Raw genomic sequence first — 22,539 nt, 5'->3', positions numbered from 1 at the left:
ATATATCAGGTTAAATAGTCCCAACTCTTATGTGTTATAATGACCTGAAATCGATATTTTTGTTATAGAAAACAAATAAATACATGTTAAGTTTACACATCTTGCATATTATATTTTAAGATATTTTGCATAATATGCAGTGATCTGCAATTTACAAGAATTTGCATAGTCTTCATAATATGTGAAAAATAATGTGTATTTAATTCATATATTGTCATATATTGTCTGCATGTACAATAGTCAAATGCATTAAAAATAAATTGCAGAAAGCATTACTGTGCATCAGTCTGGTATGGATAAACTGAGGGTATTTTCAGAATTCCCACTGCTAATATCAGGGCACACATGAGTCATTGCGAGGTCAAATCCAGCACAGAGAATGACTGACCTGAACCGCTCAGTCTGTGAACTGAGACCGGTGCAAATGAGCAAATGCTTAATGACATTGAATAATATCATAAAAAAATTATTTTCTCACGCAGAAACAGTTCTGCACCTACAATACATGACCAGAATGAATTCCCAAAGAAGATATTAAAGGAGATTAAAGGCCCCCTGAAATCAAAATGTAAGTTTTGTAGCTTTTAGAATGAATATGTTAGCCTTAAGGTTATGAATAAGCTTGTGTGTTCCAAAACAATGACAAAATTCACATTTAGGAGTAAAAGTCTCTCACTTCCGCTAAAACGGATCAAGGATTTTTATGACATCACTGCGGACTTCAGCTTCTCATCACATCTTCTGTCCAATCAAACGCTCTCTAGAATCTAAAGTGCCCCGCCCCCTATGCTATAAACAAAAGTGACCGTTGACACTTCAGGGAGCAATATGGGTTGGAGATGTGTGTTCGGTTGCTCAAACGCTCGAAATGTATTCTATTTTCCAACTGTACGTTGGTTATGAATGAAATGGCTAGAATATATTCACACCTCTACTATTGAATCCAACGTATCATCAGCGCTCGGATTCGCTTCCACTGTGCTGTCAAGTACGACTTGCAGTCTGAGGTAAACTAAACGCTATTGGCTATTTGAAAAGGGGGAGGAGCCATTCAATATGTCCCGCCTTAGCTTCCTGTTTCAGTGTAAATTACGTATCATACAAAGCTGCACGTTCCAAGGCACTTCAGTGGGCCTTTAACTACCGTAGTTCAATGCACAGTTAAAGAAATCAAGCTAGTCACGACTGTTTCCCTAAACCTTACAGTCACAAATTTTTCGTTCAACCACATTGGTTAATGATGTCATGCAATGATGTGGAGTAATAACTTCTTTTGAAGAAACCATTTGAGATCGAATTAATGCTAGATTTTTTTGTTATAAATTATGGACTAATTCTCTTTTTTCTCAATCATTTTGCTTTATTTCCAGATTCAATCATAGGCTCGTTCTTACGTACGCACACACACACATTTCTGATGTCACAAACTACCTTGTAACCAATCAGGTCCAATCAATGTGTGATCGTCAACGAGTGGAACTCTGAGTGGAGGCGGGGCTAATTTGCATATTGCACGTTTTTGAAAACAGTCTCCGTGTAAACAACAAGAACGCAAATTTCTGAATACGATGATGTCATGCACATGCGTATTACATGTTCAGTCAATGTTTCATCACCATAGTGTCCTGGCAGCAGAATACATGGTTTTTAATCGTTTTTGTGCATCCGTGTGAAAGGGGATCTTTTTGACAATGGTTTCGTCTGTATACGGAAAACTCAAAGGAAAAACGTCTCCGTTTTAAGTATATCGTTGTCGTGTAAACGTATCCTCAGTCTAGAACTACAGTTACCATCATGTTCACACAGCGCACAAAAACACCTCTGCACTTACTTACAATTACTCTCAACATGGGGACTGGTGGTGTCAGTCAATACATGGGAAAACAAAGTAACTTGCGTTACTTATTTGAAAAAGTAACTCGATATTTTGTTGTAAATTTAAAAGTAATGCATTACTTTACTCGTTACTTAAAAAGTAATCTGATTACTTAACTCACATTACTTGTAATGTGTTACCCCTAACACTGGTAAAAATGTGTTACATTGTATGCAGTGTACTGTGCTTTCTTAATAATGTATGAATTATTCCTACTAGATGTTTGAAGACACCTTTCAGTTACCGAAGAAATTTCAGTTACTTTTTAACCCAAAAAACAATGTTCCTGAATGAGAACTGGCTTAGGTCTGTCCTAAATACTTGAATGTAAATAGGAACAATTGAGGGCAAATGTAAATGCTTATATTGTAATGCACATTAAACACTTAAAGATATGATTAAAATATTAAAGATCATGATCAAGAAATGAGATGTAGTCATACAACAGTGCATTATTGTCACTGGAAAAATAAAGTCTAATTATTTGATTTCTTTTCTCTTTTTTGTCACATAATACTCACTAGGATGTGGATTTACTGAAAGTGAAACCATTAGAAATTCATGAAAAAATCATAAGGAAGACTGACGGTTTGCAGTCATTGAGGATTTCTATGTCCTGACCTTATTTGTCATGACTCAGGGAGGAGAAACATTTGATTACATGTCAGCTCATTAATTTGAAGCTGACATACCGTGTAGACTGGATGACTGCGAGTGAATAGGTTGTGTGTCTCACTTCTGATTAAGCTTGGACTGCTACACTGAACAAGAGACAATCAATCATAATGAATGCCTCCAATGAGACAGTGATGGAAGGAACAGGGTACTCCCGCACTCAACAAAAAATCCATAAAAATAGGGCACAATGTACTGTATTAATCTGAAGGAATTTTCCGTATTTGTATTTTTTTTACAAGTATTTTGAATTTTACTCTGCATTGCGTTGTGTTTTAGAGTTAACGGAAATGTCTGTAAATAGGCTAATGGATAATGTCTTAGTAATGAGCTGCCAGTACTTTTTCTGTTATTTTACAGATTTATTTCTTTACAATGTGGTACAAGCAAGGAAATCATATGCTATAAATTCCTAAAGTATCTATTGAAACATCAAAAAAGAATAAATCAAACGCAGTTAAATAGCAGAATTACCTCAGTAATTTAGTCTATTTGACAATTGTGATTATTTTATAAAAAGAGATAAGCCATTTTTGTAATGCACAATAATTGAATGAATTAATGAATGAACAAACTTATAAAAATGCCTCTATTTCTCACCCTTTCGGTCTCTCTATTTATAATGATAGTTTTTTTTTTTACATCATTGGTAATAGCCTATTTGTTGTACTATAATTTATGCTAATTAAAAAAAAATTATAGAGAGAATCAGTGACAATAATGGTTAATAAAAAACAATATATATATATATATATATATATAATAAACGTCCCTAAACCTGGACATGTTTTTGTGAGGTTTGACTTCAATCACAAAGCATTTATTGAGGAGTTCAGTATGTCAAACTTTAGATTAGTGTGATTTTAGATTAGTGTACTGTAACATTTACTTTATTTAGTAGGCTATAATAAGTGTAACATAATAAAGAAGAATGCTTTGTTAATATCTACTTATTTTGCTGAACTAATTGTAAATACTCTTTGTTAGCCTGTAATAAATAAAATTAGGCTATTTAGAAAGTACATGTAGCCTATATGTGAATTGTTTCCAATTTCATCAGATTAACATCCTCTTATCACTCAGCAGTATAAAGTACACTAATAAAGTGTACTGTAGTGTACTTCCTCTTCCTCCAGCATCAGCAGCACATCTTGAGTGTTGATGTTATTCATGGGAGGTGGCATTCTGCTCAATAAGGCGTTTCCGCGCTCAAGTGGGCTGGGACTCGAACGTTTCCACTGAGGAGTGTGTGGAATAACCCGAGGGGAAAAAAGAGGAAGACCATTCTTGCTTTACGAACCCTCTACCTCGAAGCTAACATGTAACATGAACGTCAGAAACTCGGATGCTCGGTCTCGTGAAAGGTCCTGTACGAGGAACCCTCACGTGGACGTAGCCGGAGCATGAAAACAACATCTCGAGACTCAGGGATTGCTCCGCTCATCTTTCTCCTCCACATTGACAATTTACAGTAGTGGGTACCAACACACGGCGGGTGTTTTCAGCACTTGGACTGAATATGTACCAGGGACATTCACAGGTAAGCTGGCATGCTTCTTAATGTATTATTGGCCAACGGCGCGTGAAGCATCTCTTACCGGCACGTGCGCATGTGAAAACTAAATCATCCTCAAATTGAGGAGTTTATACTATTCTCACCGGTCAAATCGCACTCTTTAAGCTCTATTTTAGCATGTGAGCAATGGGCAAAACACATTTCACGACATAAGCTTTAATTGCATGAGGAGGACGTTAACTCTGAAGAAAAGATCATTTCAAGACATTGTTTTGTCCCATTGAAACGTTAAACGTCTGAACACCATGTTCTGGTTGTATTTGTGTCATGCATTGAATAAAACACCTTTGTTTTAAAGGGCCTCAAAAAAAGTCCCTGTTAAGTTTTTATGTGTCATATTATTGTAAGATAACTTTTGAAAGGCTTTACTATACTATATGGTCAAATATACTATAGTATTATAATTATATGGTATTTCCTCAATATCCATTATGCAAATACCAAAATGTATTCGTATAAATGTGTTGCACTTTTTTTTTTTAAGAACTTTAAGCAGTTTATGCATTTATTTCCTTTTTCCTTAAAAAAAACAAGACATTTCATCAATAAAAAATGGATTAAATAAGCATTTATGTCATTAACCCTTCATGACTGCAGGCTCAACGTCCATGTTTTGGACTTGGAAGGAATTTGACCTTCATTGAGTCAGATGAACTTAGATATTGCCTGCTGCCGTTCACATGACTGATGATGCTGCGCTTGCACTTCAGGGAACTGCCATCAAGTGTGGTTTGCTTCCGAGTCCTCAAGATAAATATGTCTTCCGTCTCACCAAGCTGTAAATCTGAGTAGGATGGTTTTAGACCACAGGTCTGTGTCACGTTTCTCATGATCGGACAAAGGAAAATCCGTGTTTGCGATTTACAATTGTGTTTTGTGTTTGCAAGTATTTTGCTGCATCGCAATTCGTGGCTGCTTCTTTTCCTCATCGGTTTCTGTCTGATATTGTAGATGCAAAGGAGGAGGAACAGAGTGATGTTTTAAAACATGTTTGAATATAAAGGCTTGAATGGTGCTACTGTGGTTTTTGGATGTTACACAATCTTCCCACTGATCTCTGCCACTCACAGCACTGGATTCTCTGAATCTGCATATACGACTCTGAGAGTGAGTGATATATGCTTAGTTTAGTGCATTTCAGTCATTCGACTACTTTGGTTCTCACTGATATAAGGATGAACTTAACATTTTCCTAAATTCTCAGAGGAAAGAGAATAATGCTTGAGAGTGTGCCTTTATGCCTACCTAAACCTTCTTTGGTAAAGCTATTCCCATGTACGAATAGCTTAGGCTTTGCCTTCTGAAGGAACATTAGTTCAGCCGAGACTATAAAAGAGAAGGGTGAGAAAGCCCTTTGATGTGTTGTACCCCTTTTATCATAAAAATTCACCTCCACTAAACTGTTATGTAGAGAATTGTAATACTACTGTTGTCCCATTTAGGTTAGCAGACTGAGATGTGTGATAATTAAGCATTTGAGAGGAGTAGAAATCAAGTAAAATGTTTTTTTCTTATTTTTAGTTATTCAATACATTGAGCTTGAGCTGGGCGGGATGATGGTACATATCATGACCACGGTATAAAGTGTCTATCGTTAAGGATTTTACTATGTATTTACTATGTAAATATATCCGCATAGCACAGTATTATTTAAACTACCATTTACACGTAAGAGTGATTACAAACCATGCATGAAAGAGAAAATAAAGAGTGAAAAAGAACTCAATGCGGTCGGTGCTCACGCTGACTGACACACAGCTGAACGCGCGCGCACAGAAAGCCGCCTCTCTTAAGGCCAATTTATACTTCTGCGTCGAGTGTACGCCGTAGTGTACGTCGTAGGCTACGCACGTAGGCGACGCCGTCGTGAGCATTTATACTTCTGCGAATGTCTGTGTTGCTCTGCAGTTACACCGCCGAAACGCTAGTTGGCGCGGGTGGGTTTTAATGTTCCAGTTCCACTGTGTTTACATTCCTCGCGGCTGTTTTGAGTTTAGGTTTCTACGAGCAATGGCGACTGAAGGAGTCATACAGATGGCTGTATTTCCGCACTTCTTCAAGCAATCTCTCGGTCACTTGGTCTGTTTCCATGGCTCTTCACTGATCTTCGGAATTTAAAAATGGCGGGCGGGCGGTGCAGAGTGCAGAAGATCATTCCGGAAATGCATAGGAGGAAACGCGATGCTATCCAGCTGACCAATCACAGATCTTGCGGTCCGCGTCGCCGCGACGCGTAGTTACATTTTTGAGGAGGTGCGCGTCAGGGTACGGCGAAGGGTACGACGTATGGTACACGTCAATGCGTATGCTACGCCGTACCTTCTACGCGCACCCGACGCAGAAGTATAAATTGGCCTTTAGACAGCATGCAATCACGAATTCGGAAACGTGTATGATGTTTAATAAAGTTATTAAGCGCAATAAGCTGTGAAAAAGAGAAGTCATCTGACAGGCTTTCTGTAAGAAGCGCTCCCAGAAAGCCGCCTCTCTTAGCATGTGATCGCGAATTCAGTTCTCTTTCCCGTCATATTGCGCTTGAATGGTCAGATAGACACAAAATAATGTCAAAATGCCCGTCGTGGGAAGTATTCACGTAAACATAGTCGGTTATGTCTTAAATTAATGTGAACATTTGGGTGAAAACTGGATGTGTGTCAGTAAATTGGATCTGTTCATTCGGTCAAGGGACAGCAGCATGATAAACTGTTGTCTGTCTCATTCATTTTAATCAAACAACAGAGACAGAGGTTTCTCTTTCATTCACTTCTCTTGACTGAATCAGTATTGGTATCTTTAATTAGAATCAGTTCATGTTAAACAAATCTACTGTTGCTGAAATATGTAAAGAATATTTACGAATATTTAATTTGTATCTTTGCTCTATTGTATTTGTCCTACTGTTTGTAATTAGCTTTTCTGTTCTTATGTTTAATCAGAAAAAATAATAAAAACAGCTATATCAAGATATAGATAGTTGTCGTGAAATAACATTTTTGGTCATATTGCCCACCCCTACCCAGACAACAACATAACTCGCTGCGTAAACACTGAAGTGTGATGCAGCATACGATAAATGAACTAGCTTGTTTTGACTGTTTCCTGAAACTGTAGAAACATTAATGCATCTCCATCAAAATAAATATATATATAGGACATTTTTTTTTATTTTATTTTTTTATCGCGTGACATTCAATATGTAATTGGTGTAGACTTTACTTCCGTTTAGCTATGCGGTTCATTCAACTCCGGAGTGTTCTTACTTCTTTCCATCGTAATTTCTGTAACAGACATGCTACTGTATCTGAGGACTACTTCACTTCACTCATTTTACTTTATGTGATGTTTGACTCCGGGGTTCCCTTTATTCATTTATACACTTGTGCACTCTTTATAAAGGGCACTGATTTATGCTAAAATATATATAACCCATGCTTGGGTCAAATATGGACAAACCCAACTGTTGGGTTTAAAAATTGGTTTGTCCAGATTTGACCCAAACATGGTTTGAAACAACCCAGCATATTTTAGAGTGAGAATAAAATGTGTTTATATATATTTAAATGGAATGAAAGATATAGCAATGTATTGCATGTTAGCTTGCTATTTAAGTCCACATGTCCCCCAGTGAAAATAAAATACATACCTAAATGTATTTGAAATACATTTATTTTATGCTAAGTATACTACATTTTTATATTTATGTACTTAATATAAATACCCTACAATTGTACTTTTGGTATACTAAATTGATATACTTGAAGTCTGTTAAATTGGAACTAATTTTGTACTTGAGTATATTTGATTGTGCTAAAGTGGAACTATTGCAAGTATACTTTAGGTACACTTTAAATATCTTGCATTTAATGACTGATATTATACAGTGATCTTACTATCCTTACTAATAGTGATATTTTAGGCTTAATATTAAGAAATGTGCATTGTGCTATAAAGAAGTAGTCCAAATGAAGTTTAATTGTAATATTTATATCAGTAAGTATCAAGTGATATGTCAGTTAATATGTTAATGGATTTGTACTATACTTAGTGCGAAATAAATGTATTTTAATTTTGGTTTATTATAATTTAATTTAAATTAACTTCTAACCACAGGTTGAGCGCTGTTCAAACCAGTTTTTGTGAAGCTGTTTGTGAATGTTCGTTGGAATTATGGTTTTGTTGAATCATTGAACTATGATGGTACCGATGGAACTTACAACCATACTTGGATAACAATGCTTTCGGGAAATGCACCCCATAATAGGACAAATTAAGCACAATGGAAATTAATGCTGAAAAATGCTGAACAGTAACATGAATGAATTCTGAATGATTTTTGGCATCCATATTACCTGTTTGCAGCCTTTTGCTAATTGTCTTCATATACCATCTCCATAAAGTATCTCAAAAGAAACCATTTATTTAGTGTTACAAAAGCCACTTTAAGCACCCATGAAAAGAGCCATAGGTAATGAAAGAACATATTATATATATATTTTTAATAATTTAGTTTAAAAGTTCTGACTTGCACCTGACAATTTTACCCTGAGAAGGAATATAACAATAAATTGTAGTCAGAGAATATGGTGGGAAATTCCATTTTTGAGTTCAACCTCTGGAAAATGGCATGTATGGAAAAAACAACTAACCATGACAATGGGTCAAAACATTTGGCATAAACTCAATGCTGAAAATGAGTACAATTGCCCTGGAGACAATTTTAAATGGATCTGAAGCAAAAATGTAGAAGCTAAAAAACTGATTTTAAGACAACAGGAGCACTTATTGTGCAATTAAAACAGCGATATGACACAGCGATTCTTTCACATAACAAGCAATATCAAATCCACTGTAAAAGTTAAAAGCCGGATTGATGATTGGATAACAGCCCTACGGATCAGTGTGGTCTGCACCGGAACATTAGAAATTAGATGACTGCCTTTGAAAGTCAATGAAAATCGAACCGTACCATAAAACATTGATCAACAGACATTGCTCACTCATTTAGCTCACAATGTTCCAGTAACCTGAGAGATTTTCAAACTGTCACTAATACCGAGCTCTATAGAAAGAGCACTAAATTGCTGAACTTACCAATTTCAATGTAAGCAAATGGATCAGTCTCATTCATGAATTCAACACAGTATACTTAAATGTCATTGAATCCTGGGAGAGTTGAAGCCAGGCCTCATATGGAATTCATCCTCTCCGGCCTTCAAAAAATGGGTCAGATGTGAACCCTAAGGCAGGTTGCTCTTCACTGCAGCTTATACTGCTAATCACTTAAAGCAACTGGATTCGGCTGATGACACTGCAGCTGTTGTGCCTCTTTTCCCTGAACCGGATCACACGCCACAGACCACATAACGCCATCTGACACAGCAGCCACTGTGGATGGCACACATATTCCCTGGTGAAAGTAGGTGCAAAACGCAGAGGATTATTGTAAATTGAAAAAAGCACAGTGCAAATAGCATAGGCTTTTTTTTCTTTGACCTACAAGCGTATGCGGATTAAACTCGCATCCTTGCCAGGCCTTCAAATAATGTCTGTCTACTGTCTTATAGTTTGTGTAAATATGCTCTAACCAAACATTTTCCATTTGTCACTGTGAAGAGACAATTGCATGGGTACATATAAAACTGGGTCTTTTGTCTAACTTTGAATAGAGTATGGTTGCTGAAGGTATGATTAATGCTAATAAGCCTCTGGTGGGCCGCAGTGGAGCCGACACTGACCTCGCATATGAGCAAAGATTGATGCAGCCTTAGGCTGCTTCATTCTCCAAGGTATTGCTTAGAGGATTTTCAAGTTAACTGAATATTCTTGTTCTTACCAAAAGCTGTGATCTTTGCTTGACATGTGTGGAGTAAGCTAGAAGTTTGGAATTATGTTTTTTTTCTGGCTGCGCAAAAATCACAAGTTTAGCATGTAGGTGTATAGCCTAGTCTGTTAAATATCGAATGAGTCATAAGTGTGAAAAAGTAGAATGCAAGAATATGTGAAAACAATGGCATTATGGGATGCTGTTGTGAGGTGGGCATTTTAAGTGTGGAGTGGGCAACTAGTCATTATTAATAGAAATACAATTAAAATAAGTTTTTTTCCAAGAACAGTTACTTTGTCATTTTAAAGAGGTCCTATTATGCCCTTTTAGTGTTGATTTTACATATTTTACATCATCCTCTCCCCTGTCTGGCTAGAATGCACTGTTAAGGTTCTGTTTCGATGAAGCCCCTCTTTCCGATATACGAAATGTGCTGTGATTGGTTAGCTGGTCCAGTGTGCTGTGATTGGTTAGCTGGCCCTGTGTTGTGATTGGCAGCGCTTAGCGTGTGTTCGGGAAATGTCACGCCCCTCATAACCCGAGCTCTACTCAGATGTAAATATTAAGGATGGCGTCAATTTCAAACCAATTCGACCATAATTCAGACCCTGACGTTTTTTTAACCACTCTGAAATCGTCTGCCTTAGGACAATGTTTTTCCGGGGTGGAAAAGACTGTGACAACACTCTTCATCTTCTACATTTACATTTATTCATTTAGCAGACGCTTTTATCCAAAGCAACTTACAAATGAGAACAATAGAAGCAGTTAAACTAACAATAGGACAACAATATGCAAGTGCTATGACCATTCCCAGTTTAATCTAACGCAGTATGTATACTTTTCATTTATAAGATAATAGCTATAGAATAGAAGATAAGGTGTTAGTATTAATGGATCAAGTGTTGCCGAAAAAGATGCTTTTTCAGCCGTTTCTTGAAAATGGCCACGGACTCAGCCGCTCTGGTTGAGTTGGGCAGGTCATTCCACCAGCAGGGAATAGACCAGGTAAAGGTCCGAGAAAGAGATTTTGTGCCTCTTTGAGATGGCACCACGAGACGACGTTCACTTGCAGAGCGCAAGTTTCTGGATGGCACGTAAGTCTGAAGAACTCTTCTCTAGCACAGCTCATCCAGGGCTCGTCACCTTTTTTGTGTGTTCCGGGGACGGGGATTTTTTAAACGAGGAACATTATGACACAAGATCCGGGAAAAACGCATTGTAGTCCAAACGAGCCGTTCGTTGTAGTTCTTTAAAAAAGTAGATTCTGTTACACTTTTAAAAATTCTCCCTTTGGAGTGGACTTTGAGCTTTGTAACCTTGCAGATATGTTTTCATGCTTAAACAGCAACATTACCAACTAAAGTAAAAAAAATTAAAAGCACAATAGGACTCCTTTAAATGTAGAAAACACTACTGTCACAGTGCACTTAGTTCTCTTGAATCACCCTGCATGGTCTCATTGTTTATATGAAGGAATTAGTACTTAATATTTGCAGGTAAAGAAATCGTTTTTTTTGTTTGGATAGATACTGAAGCGTATGTATTGACAACATATTTACAGCTGTAGAAATTTAAAATATTTATGAAATAATAATAAATATGTTTGTTGTGTATTTACATTTTTACCATTTAATAGATATATTTTAGATCCCTTAACCTACCTCCAAACCGATACCACATTTATACTGTATAAAACTTATTAGGCAGAAAACTGTACAATGATCATTTTAGTTTCTATATAAATAGATATTTTTGAGTCACTAATTCCACTCCTATTTCTAAACTTAATAAAAACCATTTAAAGAAATAGACTCTAAAAATATTGGGTTATTTTTTTCTACCCAAACGCTGGGTTGACCCTGTTATATTTGGGATGTAATATTTGGGATTCTTTTTCCCATGGTTGGGTAGTTTTTGTGTTACCCAGCCATTGAGTTAGTAGCTGGGTCAATCTCACTGACATTTCACACATACAATACAATTCTGATGAAAAATGGATAACAAAGAACAGTTCATTACACTTGAATAAAAATGTTTTTACATTCTAAAAAACGTACAATTTAAAAAAAAATTTAAACCTACATAACTTTTTAAAAATAAACGTTTAAATCTAAATAGTTTGTTAAATGGGTTTAAATGTAGGTAATATTGGATACTTTAATATACTGTATAAAATATGCTATTTTTAGAACTGTATTCATCCAAAATAAAGGACTTGTAAACACAGTGGTTGTGTATTGTATTTTACAAACTTTTAGAGGATTTAAATTAATCTGGAAGTATTAATTATAAGTATTCAAAACATACAGTCTCTCACCACCAATATGGTCAATGATTTTGGTGACATCCCTCTGCACTTCAGCTTCTCATCAGATTTTCTGTCCAATCAAATACTCTCTAGAATCTGAAGCGTCCCGCCCCCTACACTATAAATAGACACTGAAGCTGCAGCTGAAATTTTAAAAAAGGGGAGGATTGCTCGATATGTCTCGTCCTGTATTCCTGTTTCAGTGGAAATTACGTCAACACATTGAAAAATGCTATGTGTTTCAAGGCACTTCAGTGGGCCTTTAATGAGCGACACACCGCTCTCGAGTCCCATGGCGGAGCTCCGGAAGAATAAAAGCAGTGACGACAGTTAAGGACGAGAGAGGACCAAGACCTGGGTCTCTATGGTGTTGTTTTACTATGTTTTTATGTGGCATTCGTCAGTGAGTGTTTATTTAATGGATTCCTGCCACGTGAGATCCTTTTATTTATAATCGGGATATGAAATGAACTTTTTGACTCTACAGCTAATTTGTCTACTAAATTTTAAATTACCAGCCATTCAGAACTTCTACAAGGCCAAAACTAAAATATAATAAATATTTTTAAACATTGAATGGTTTTCAGTTTTACAACAATCAGTCATTATTCGTAGCCAAATTGGCTAGTGAGTTGATGTGTTTTCCGCACGGTTGATTTTGGCGGGTTAGAATCAGAATCAGAATCAGAATCAGAAAGAGCTTTATTGCCAAGTGTGCTTGCACCCACAAGGAATTTTTCTTGGTACTGAAGCTTCCAGTGCACATATACAAATACAAATACAACAAGAAACATAGTAATACAAATTCTCCATCCATCCATCCATCTTCTTCCGCTTATCCGGGGCCGGGTCGCGGGGGCAGCAGTCTAAGCAGGGATGCCCAGACTTCCCTCTCCCTAGACACTTCCTCCAGCTCTTCCGGGGGGACCCCGAGGCGTTCCCAGGCCAGCCGGGAGACATAGTCCCTCCAGCGTGTCCTAGGTCTTCCCCGGGGTCTCTTCCCGGTGGGACATGCCCGGAACACCTTCCCGGGAAGGCGTCCAGGAGGCATCCGGAAAAGATGCCCGAGCCACCTCAGCTGGCCCCTCTCGATGTGGAGGAGCAGCGGCTCTACTCTGAGCTCCTCCCGAGTGACTGAGCTTCTCACCCTATCTCTAAGGGATCGCCCAGCCACCCTGCGGAGAAAGCTCATTTCGGCCGCCTGTATCCGGGATCTTGTCCTTTCGGTCATAACCCACAGCTCATGACCATAGGTGAGAGTAGGAACGTAGATTGACCGGTAAATCGAGAGCTTCGCCTTACGGCTCAGCTCTTTCTTCACCACGACAGACCGGTACAGCGACCGCATTACTGCAGAAGCTGCACCGATCCGTCTGTCAATCTCCCGTTCCATCCTTCCCTCACTCGTGAACAAGACCCCAAGATACTTGAACTCCTCCACTTGAGGCAGGAACTCTCCACCAACCTGAAGCGGGCAAACCACCCTTTTCCGACTGAGAACCATGGCCTCGGATTTGGAGGTGCTGATTCTCATCCCAGCCGCTTCACACTCGGCTGCAAACCGTCCCAGTGCATGCTGAAGGTCCTGGTCTGATGGGGCCAACACGACAACATCATCCGCAAAGAGCAGAGATGAAATTGTGTGGTCCCCAAACCTGACCCCCTCCGGCCCCTGGCTGCGCCTAGAAATTCTGTCCATAAAAGTTATGAACAGAACCGGCGACAAAGGGCAGCCCTGCCGGAGTCCAACATGCACCGGGAACAAGTCTGACTTATTGCCGGCAATGCGAACCAAGCTCCTGCTCCGGTCGTACAGGGACCGGGTAGCCCTTAGCAAAGGGCCCCGAACCCCATACTCCCAGAGCACCCTCCACAAGATGCCGCGAGGGACACAGTCGAATGCCTTCTCCAAATCCACAAAGCACATGTGGATTGGTTGGGCAAACTCCCATGAACCCTCCAGCACCCTGTAGAGGGTATAGAGCTGGTCCAGTGTTCCACGACCAGGACGAAAACCACACTGTTCCTCCTGAATCCGAGGTTCTACTATCGGCCGGATTCTCCTCTCCAGTACCCTGGAATAGACTTTCCCGGGGAGGCTGAGAAGTGTGATCCCCCTATAGTTGGAGCACACCCTCCGGTCCCCCTTCTTAAAAAGAGGGACCACCACCCCGGTCTGCCAGTCCAAAGGCACTGTCCCCGACCGCCACGCGATGCTGCAGAGGCGTGTCAGCCAAGACAGCCCCACAACATCCAGAGACTTGAGGTACTCAGGGCGGATCTCATCCACCCCCGGTGCCTTGCCACCGAGGAGTTTCTTGACTACCTCGGTGACTTCAGCTTGGGTGATGGACGAGTCCGCCTCCAAGTCCTCAGCCTCTGCTTCCTCAATGGAAGACGTGACGGCGGGATTGAGGAGATCCTCGAAGTATTCCTTCCACCGTCCGGTGATATCCCCAGTCGAGGTCAACAGCTGCCCACCTCCACTGTAAACAGCATTGGTAGGGCACTGCTTCCCCCTCCTGAGGCGCCGGACGGTTTGCCAGAATCTCTTCGAGGCCGACCGATAGTCCTTCTCCATGGCCTCACCGAACTCCTCCCAGGCCCGAGTTTTTGCCTCCCCAACCACCCGGGCTGCAGTCCGCTTGGCCCGTCGGTACCCATCAGCTGCCTCAGGAGTCCCACAAGCCAGCCAGGACCGATAGGACTCCTTCTTCAGCTTGACGGCATCCCTTACTTCCGGTGTCCACCACCGGGTTCGGGGATTGCCGCCTCGACAGGCACCGGAGACCTTACGGCCACAGCTCCGAGTGGCCGCGTTGGCAATGGAGGTGGAGAACATGGTCCACTCGGACTCAATATCTCCAGACTCCCTCGGGATCTGGTCGAAGCTCTGTCGGAGGTGGGAGTTGAAGATCTCTCTGACAGGGGATTCGGCCAAACGTTCCCAACAGACCCTCACAGTACGTTTGGGTCTGCCGAGTCTGTCCAGCTTCTTCCCCCGCCATCGGATCCAACTCACCACCAGGTGGTGATCAGTTGACAGCTCCGCCCCTCTCTTCACCCGAGTGTCCAAGACATACGGCCGGAGGTCAGATGAAACAACCACAAAGTCGATCATTGACTTCCGGCCTAGGGTGTCCTGGTGCCATGTGCACTGATGGACACCCTTATGCTTGAACATGGTGTTTGTTATGGACAAGCTGTAACTAGCACAGAAGTCCAATAACAGAACACCACTCGGGTTCAGATCAGGGGGGCCGTTCCTCCCAATCACGCCCCTCCAGGTGTCACTGTCGCTGCCCACGTGGGCGTTGAAGTCCCCCAGTAGAACGACGGAGTCCCCAGTCGGAGCACTTTCCAGCACCCCTCCCAGAGACTCCAAGAAGGCCGGGTACTCTGCACTGCCGTTTGGCCCGTAGGCACAAACAACAGTGAGAGACCTATCCCCGACCCGAAGGCGCAGGGAAGCGACCCTCTCGTTCACCGGGGTGAACTCCAACACATGGCGGCTGAGCTGGGGGGCTATAAGCAAACCCACACCAGCCCGCCGCCTCTCACCATGGGCAACTCCAGAGTGGTGAAGAGTCCATCCTCTCTCGAGGAGTGTGGTTCCAGAGCCCAAGCTGTGCGTAGAGGTGATCCCAACTATCTCTAGTCGGAATCTCTGAACCTCACGCACAATCTCAGGCTCCTTCCCCGCCAGAGAGGTGACGTTCCATGTCCCTAGAGCTAGATTCCGCGTCCAGGGATCGGGTTGTCTAGGCCCCCGCCTTCGACTGCCGCCCGATCCACTTTGCACCGGCCCCTTACGGTCCCTCCTGCAGGTGGTGGGTCCACGGGAGGGTGGCCCCACGTCGCTCCTTCGGGCTGAGCCCGGCCGGACCCCATGGGGGGAGGCCCGACCACCAGGCGCTCGCATACGAGCCCCAACCCCGGGCCTGGCTCCAGGGTGGGGCCCCGGCTGCGCCATACCGGGCGACGTCACGGTCCTCAATTTTGTTGGCATCATAAGAGTTTTTTTGAACCGCTCTTAGTCTGACCCGTCACCTAGGACCTGTTTGCCTTGGGAGACCCTACCAGGGGCATATAGCCCCAGACAACATAGCTCCTAGGGTCGTTCGGGTACTCAAACCCCTCCACCACGATAAGGTGGCAGTTCAAGGAGGGGCGTATTCTAAGAATAAAATATATAAAAAAAAAAAAAAAAATAGTATAAAAAGTAAAAAAAGGGGTCACAGTTGGGTTTAGTCTGAATAAACATTTACAGATTATGAACATATTTACAGTATTTTGAGTAGTATGAATAATATAAATATAAATATCACCTGAGTTAGAGAATATTACACTAGACAGTGGGAGTCTAGTGCATGTTACAGATTATGAACATATTTACAGTATTTTGAGCAGTATGAATAATATAAATATAAATATCACCTGAGTTAGAGAATATTGCACTAGACATTGGAGTATTGCACTTACAGGCATATGCCTTGGGGGACATGTTAAGTGTTCAGAAGGGAAATGGCCTGTGGAAAGAAACTGTTCCTGTGCCTGGATGTTCTTGTGGCCAGTGATCTGTGTCGTTAGTGGGGGTTAATGATTATGCATATGATTAGTCATAATATTCTATAAACCTTAACTCACTTTGTCTGTAGCTTCCTTGATTAGTTGTCTTATAACCTAATTGAAAGACTTAACATATATAGGCGGAGGTTTGGTTAAGAAGTCAAAACCTATAAGTGTAATTTGAGCAGCTATAGCAAAGTGGATCATTTGATATGCAAATATATAATTTGTTGGATAAATAGTTGGATAAGCTGATTAGAAGTCACAAAATCCATTTTATGTCCATGAAGTCTTAGACATAACAGAAGCTACAAGCTATGCTATTAAGCAGCTCTTAAGACTATAAATATGTTGTTCTGAAATTAAAATCATTCACAGCTTGTGCTAGCACTTCCTTCAATTCCTTCGCTTGCAGATCCTTTCTTCGGCGCGATCAACTTTCACCCAGTCAACACAACCTGAGTCCATCACCATGTGTGAGAACCGAATTTATCACCTCCCAGCATATTATTATTACGACATGACACTGCACATTCTTGTCTATAGTTGCTAATAAAACTGTCCTATTCACACAGGACATGTCCTTGAATCCATCTGCACTATATTTAAACTTCATCTATGAAAATATGTAGCATCTTTGATGGGCGTCCCACACCATGTGCCACACCCAATGAGTGTTTTTAAAATGCTATGTCAGCAACTTTCACATAAAAGCTTGTATGTCAGTATCAACACTCTACAGTTAAAATTATAATCATGTTCTTTAGTATGCTATAGTCAATATCAAAACAAGTTTATTTTTTTAAATCATGACAAAAGATTATTTAATAAATTATTTAAAATGTACCTTTGTCACGCTGTGGCTGTTGTAGTAATCACAAGATGAAGTTGAGATGAGTATCCAAAACAAACATTTTATTCACAATTCCAACTAACACACAGGTGATCACAGGAATAATAATCATAGAAACAACCACATAAAACATAGACGATAACTGACATATGCAAAGTGAAAATTAAGGGCTATAAATGCACATAACACACAGAGGAAACTAAACAAGACACAGGTGCAAATAATAAGTAACCATGGTAACAAACAAGGACATTCATGACAACTTTAAACTAAACTTTTTTTGCTTTGACATTATACACTTTTTAAAGGTGTTAAGAAACATAATCATGAATGTATACTCTATTAAAGTATAATTAAGGGCGCTTTCACACTGGCAGTTTAGTGCGGACCGGGGCACGGTTTGCATGAAAAATCGCTAATGTGAACGCTGTCATCGGACCCGGGTGCGCACTAGAGTACCGAACCCGAGACTACCTGGAGGACTAACACGGACTCGGGTGCGCGCTTGTTCAGGAAGTATAGTATCCCGCGCATGCGTATCACTGTCGATATCATTGTTTCCTCACACACGACAACCATGAGTGGCAGGGGAACGTTGTGGGACACTGAAGAGGTGATGTCTCTCACTATGTTGTGCATAATAGCACCAAAAAAACAGACAAATTACAGATATGCTCAGTCGAGTTGTATTATCCATGCATTTTCCGTGTGCGTTTGCGATGACGTAAGATCACTGCAAACGCACCTGGGTTCGATACAACTAATTGAGTGTGAAACCAGACCAACGCTGCGGGGGGCGCCGGGAACGAGCGCACTCGGGTTCGGACCGCAGCAAACGAACCCAGTGGAAAAACGCCCTAAGTGGCCTTTTATTTAATACATGTTATATAATTACAAGTAGGGGAGCGCGGGGCACAACCTAACGCGGGGCTAGTTGTAACACGCTTGTTTTAAATACTTCCGCACATGCATGGATGACGAAACTTTGTGTATTTACTAGTTGCCATATCAACACTATATAGAAAAAAAAATTCCGCCAAAATAAATTTTTTTTTTGGACGATATCCATAGACATTTATTAAACCATAGCAAAAGTAAATTTCTTACTTAAGTTAATTTTTCATCTCTATTTTTTGTGTTTATTTAAAATAAGACAAATCTGATATTATTTTAATCTCCAAGATGTTATTTAACAGTTGAGATAGTTCTTTAATGCTTCGCTAACTAGCAGAAGACACTAGCAGGGTTTAAACCCCAGTTGTGCAGGCGGGGGCATGTTGTAACACTGCGTTACAATGTGCCCCTATTAGAAATATGCTATTATATTCTATACTTTGATTAATTTTATTGGGAAAACGTGAGAAAAAGGTGAATAAAGACTGAGAGTCAACGTTCAGAAATGACTAATTATTTATTTGTTTTGAACTATGTTGTATAGCTGTGTTTTCATGTGTTCGTTGTCAAAACTCAAAAATTTGTTTATATTTAATTATTAAAAATTGCCATTATTTTATATGAAAAAGTTTTTTTATTGTATTTTATTTAGAAAATATTTTAGTTTGTTTTGTATATATTTTTTATTAGATCAGATAACATTTTAAGCTGTCATATGTTATGTTTCAATGTGCCCCACACATGTTACAATGTACCCCACCTATGGGGCATGTTGTCACATTTCACTTCCATTCTTTCGGGGTATGTCAAGAAAAAAGTATATACTGTATTAATAAAACAAAACCACATAATTGTACTAGACATGTGGGAAATTAATGTGGGAAAAAATAAATACTCTGAACCATAAGTAGATTTACACAAACTGAGAAAGTCAAAAAGCGTTAGGTTGTGCCCCGCTCTCCCCTACAGATAAAAACAAAAAAACAAACTTAAGTTGTGAAGAAAAGTGCACATTCAATCATTCAATACAGCACATTTCTTTTTCACAAAGGATATTAGCTTTAATTTTTTTTTATATACCACATAGCAGTGAATAATGACATAAATGTACTTTCATTTGTTCATTACACAAGCTATCGTACAGCTTCAGGCGACTTGCAATATAGTATAATAATCACCCACCCAATATACAATAGGGGTTTTTGGACATTTTTGGAGCCTGTTAGTGTGTGTCGCTATGAACTTTTTAAGATTCTAGCATTTTAGCAAATAAATAAATAAATACATAACAGCATACAGGTTTGGAACATCCTTAGAGTAAGTAAATAATGACAGAATGACAGGTGACGAGAATGTCTTTTTACTGGATCTATTTCATCTGTCAATAACCCATCTTCTAGACCTTCTATTTCATTCCACTGTGTTTTAGCTGTTTTTGACCACAAGAAATCATTTTGTTTGAGCGGGCCCCTAAGATTACTTAAAAACCACCCTGACGTGAGGTTCTGAGATTATTATTTTTTTTAATAAAGCTCACAGCATGGTATCTCTGAGATGTCCCAAAACAATTCTGGGAACGTAGTCCGGCAGTCATAGCATGATACTCTACCAAACTGGACTCCAAAATCCAATTAGGACCTTTAAGGGGCAAACCCTATTGGTTTGATTGCAGGACAAGCCCATTGGTTCATTCGGTGCTGTGCAAGGACAAGGAGCATGCATGCTACTTCGGCTGTGTGTCTTGGGTCATCGGCCCAGAACTGAAGTTTCGTGATCCGATGACTTGCTGGGAATCAGCTCAAAAGATGATTTGTTCAGGAATCAGGGATCACTACTTGTTACTCTTTGCTTGTGGTTTAGAAGTAAATAATTTATCATAAATGTTTCAGTTTTTCGGACAATATTAGAAGTTTAAGGTGTCAGTGTTGCTGAGGTTAGATTATATTTGGATTTTTAAATGTAATGGGATGGCATGTATGTCCTATGTGCATTCTGGTGCAAGACCTTCTTAAGGTCAAACATGAGCTTGATGGAGTAGTTGTCAGGATTGAAATGTCACTCAGTGTGGGGTTTGTAGGAAGACTACGTTAATTAAGAGGTAGGTGGATGATCACAGACAGGCCTGAGAGAGACATTTTCCACCTAAATAAAGGCCATCTTTGCCATATGGTTGTGTTATCTACTTTAATGCTTAGTTCTCTTTCAAACACTGACTTATTAAACTGCTAAATGTGAACATATTCCTGACTTCTTAAGATGAATAATGTAGCCTAAGTGAAGACCAATTTACCTGCAAAACAAAGTTAAATGTTTGGCCTGTAATAGATAATACACAAGAAAAGAACTGTGTCCTTCACACTATTCACATATTTCTGGATGTCTTTGATGCAAAAATCACTCCGAAAAAGAGAACACAAGCAGAGATAAAAGGACAGAACACAGCTGGCGATGGGCCCTTTTTTTTGGATTTGCTAATATTGGGTATATAAGGAAAACACAATTCTTCAAAAACTGTTACTGCCTCAACATATTTGGCATTTTACTTAAACTCAAAGAGCATACATATAATCTAATCTACATAGAAGAAAAGGTACAAAAGCTGTCACTGGGACAGAACCCTTTAGCTTATTTATCCTTAAAGGGGGCATATTAGCCCTGGTGAATAAAAATGTATGCTAAGTATACTTGCAGCCAGACTAATTTAGTATACTTCAGGTGTGTTAATGATAAGTTATTTTGAAACAACTAATTTTGTACTAAGTATATTTTAGTTGTAATTAAATTGTAGTTAATCATATCTTTAAGTGTATTTAGTGTACTTTTGAAAATTGAAATTTGTACATTGAAACAACTTCAAGTATACTTTAAGTATATGCCTGTGTAGTGACTAATTACATGCTTGATTAGTGATATTAAAGTGTACTTTATTTGTGTTACAAGTACATTACGAGTGTCTTCGAAACATACAAGCAATATACCATAAGTATATTTGTGTATATATATATATATATATTTGCCTTTTATTAGGATAGGACAGTAGCTGGACAGGAAGTGAGGTGGGAGAGGGATTGGGAAAGGTCCTTGAGCCGTGACTCGAACTCGGGTCGCCCGAAGCACAACGGCGCTACATGTCGGCGCACTTGCCCATGAGGCTATCGAGGTGTACTATATTTGAGTAAAAAGTATATGCTCCGTAATAGCTTTGGTTTATTCCAAACACTACAAATTGCACACTTTGTCTTCAATAATAAATGCACATTAATAAACAAATAATACTTAGCTATACTTTGTACAAAATACACAATGAAAACTACAGAACAGGGTATACTCGTTACAGTACGCCCCCTCTCGAAAAGGCGCATCCTCGTGCCGTAAATAGAACTGAGGCTCTGGAGGAGGTCGTGGAACTGAAAAATAAACACCAGTCCATAGAAATATAACAGTCCATGGGGGAGTGGAAGAAGGAAGCAGCTAGGGAGGAGCTAAGAACAGGAGAAGTCAGGAGGTGGTCCTGAGGCCAGCCTGGACAAGGCCCCAGGGTGGATTCAAAGATGGGAGGAGCCATGGTGACAATGACTTGATGGTAGATGACACCCTGGGGACGACCGACAGAGCTAGCGCCACAGATGATGGAGACCCCGGTTGAGCTGACCCGCCAATGAGATCCGGCTGATTACAGTAAACCTCGGAGTAAACAGAAAAGACTAACATTAGCGTAGATGCCATTCTTCTTATGATGCAACGAGTACATCGGGTGATATAGGAAGGGTTCCCGGGTTCCGGCTAACTTAATTTATGCAGTCTAATAATCATTTGAATAATAGGCACAGGCAGGAAGATGTCTGACCAAGGCGGAGCCGGAAGGACGAGGGAATGCACGGTGAAGCCGTATGGCCGATGGTTTCAGGAGGAGCCAAGGGAGGGAGGAGCCAAGGTGGAGCCAAAGTGTCGACAGGTCAAG

General features: G+C 40.1%; 1 protein-coding gene across 2 annotated transcripts in view; it reads left to right on the top strand.

The window, feature by feature from the left end:
• The first annotated feature begins 3,763 nt into the window (after positions 1 to 3,763).
• Positions 3,764 to 22,539, top strand: part of pex5lb (peroxisomal biogenesis factor 5-like b) — a 64,443-nt gene continuing 45,667 nt past the window's right edge. For both annotated transcript variants that reach the window (XM_082174008.1, XM_082174007.1), the window contains exon 1: positions 3,764 to 4,091. In XM_082174008.1, coding sequence (XP_082030134.1) covers positions 4,071 to 4,091 — 21 coding nt within the window. In that variant the 5' untranslated portion in view covers positions 3,764 to 4,070. The remainder of the gene's footprint in view (positions 4,092 to 22,539) is intronic.

Source organism: Leuciscus leuciscus (assembly GCF_965113295.1).
Source record: "Leuciscus leuciscus genome assembly, chromosome: 6".
Lineage (NCBI taxonomy): Eukaryota > Metazoa > Chordata > Actinopteri > Cypriniformes > Leuciscidae > Leuciscus > Leuciscus leuciscus.
Note: the sequence above shows the minus strand (reverse complement) of the source record. Positions and strands in the feature narration are given on the sequence as shown.